Source organism: Diadema setosum, chromosome 21 (assembly GCF_964275005.1).
Source record: "Diadema setosum chromosome 21, eeDiaSeto1, whole genome shotgun sequence".
NCBI classification, from domain to species: domain Eukaryota; kingdom Metazoa; phylum Echinodermata; class Echinoidea; order Diadematoida; family Diadematidae; genus Diadema; species Diadema setosum.
This window is the reverse complement of record NC_092705.1, coordinates 29,880,895-29,882,309: the sequence shown is the minus strand read 5'-3', so window position 1 is coordinate 29,882,309 and position 1,415 is coordinate 29,880,895. Positions and strand designations below refer to the sequence as shown.

The following is a 1,415-nucleotide window of genomic DNA, read 5'->3' as shown; positions in this document are numbered from 1 at the left end:
CTCCGTATAATTTCACGCCTATAAATTCGGGAACCTACAGTTTTTACAAGCATCATTGCTTTTATGTAGGCCCCATCATATTGCTGACATTTATTTGTGATATCCTCAGATGAAAATGACCATTTATATTTGTGTGTAATGTTTGTTTGTCTTTTTTTCTTCAAACATAAGATATGGTTGTATATGTTTTGTACTTTTGTTTTATTGTCAATCATTTTGTAATCCCATCACTGAGAAATGGAAATATGAAATAAAACTTGAAACTTGAAACTTGAAATAAAGGATACGAGTGAAATTACAGAGAGGCTGGGATTTCGTCTTCGGTTTGGGTAGACCTAGTAAAATAACATTTTCCGTTCTTAACCGTTTGAGTAACCCCTTCACCAGCCACAACTCCCGCCGTTCCCACTGCTGCCGCCCCCGCCCCTGCCGCTGCACATGTACCGGCGGCGACTCCAGTAGCCCCGATGGATTGCAGCACGGCTACAGCGCTTCCAGCCGCCACACCGCCACCGTTGGCAATGGCTGCACTTGACATCATGCTCGCGGCGAACGACTTGGCGACGATGCCACCGGCTGCGAAGCCCAATCCTGGTACAATCATGTTTCCGACGACAAATGCACCAGCTCCAACACAAGTTCCAAGGGCGGAGATTCCCACTCCGTAGCGAACCATCTTCTCCTTCATAGGATTTCTCCGAGTGCTAGGCATGGTTGCAGAGCACCCTTCACCGAAGACATCCGTCTTAGTCTGGGACCACGAGGCAATGAACTCCTTTCCTACCATCACGTTGATTGGGCGATTTACTCTGAAATGATAAAACGTGGCAAATCATTATGATGACATTTGTTTTTTGAATCTTCCAGTTTTATTCCCTTGGATCTCATGTTTGATGCCTCCACTAAGAAATATTTTAAGTATGTGCTAAACTGGAGCTGCCTCACAGATAGGAAGACAATTGACTAGTGTCTCATTGCATAATCACCAGCCACTTTCAAAGGAAGACATGTCTCTGTGATGACAATCACTTTTCGCTACCCCTTCTTGATAAAAGGTAGGTGGTACAGACACGAGGATGCGCGAACAGATAATTGAGCAAAAAATGCTGAAATAAAGCTGATAATTACTCGATTGGGTGTAGGCACTAATGTAATATATCTATCAATAAAGATATACTTGAAGATTACTCCATATTACTTTTACTTGGGGAAATTAAGCCGAAAAGTGATAAAACCAGCTTTCCAGGATGGTACAGTTTTAAACATTTTCACATTATACAGCTCTGATATACACATTTGTGCAAATTTCTGGACGGAATTGACTTTTGTTTTACATGCTTTATCATTAAGTGAAATTTCATTTCATTCAATGAATAAAAATATGGCCAACATTATGATAACGTTCAAAATAAATC

General features: G+C 41.3%; 1 protein-coding gene across 1 annotated transcript; it reads right to left on the bottom strand.

Moving 5' to 3' along the window:
* Positions 1-787, bottom strand: LOC140244640 (uncharacterized). The gene has a single exon (XM_072324259.1). The coding sequence runs from the start codon at positions 785-787 to the stop codon at positions 296-298; it is 492 nt and encodes a 163-aa protein (XP_072180360.1). The 3' UTR covers positions 1-295.
* Positions 788-1,415: the final 628 nt, after the last annotated feature.

What these genes read in the sequence shown, in the direction of transcription:
- LOC140244640 (XM_072324259.1), bottom strand. Translation starts at nt 787, where the DNA reads ATGGTAGGAAAGGAGTTCATTGCCTCGTGGTCCCAGACTAAGACGGAT.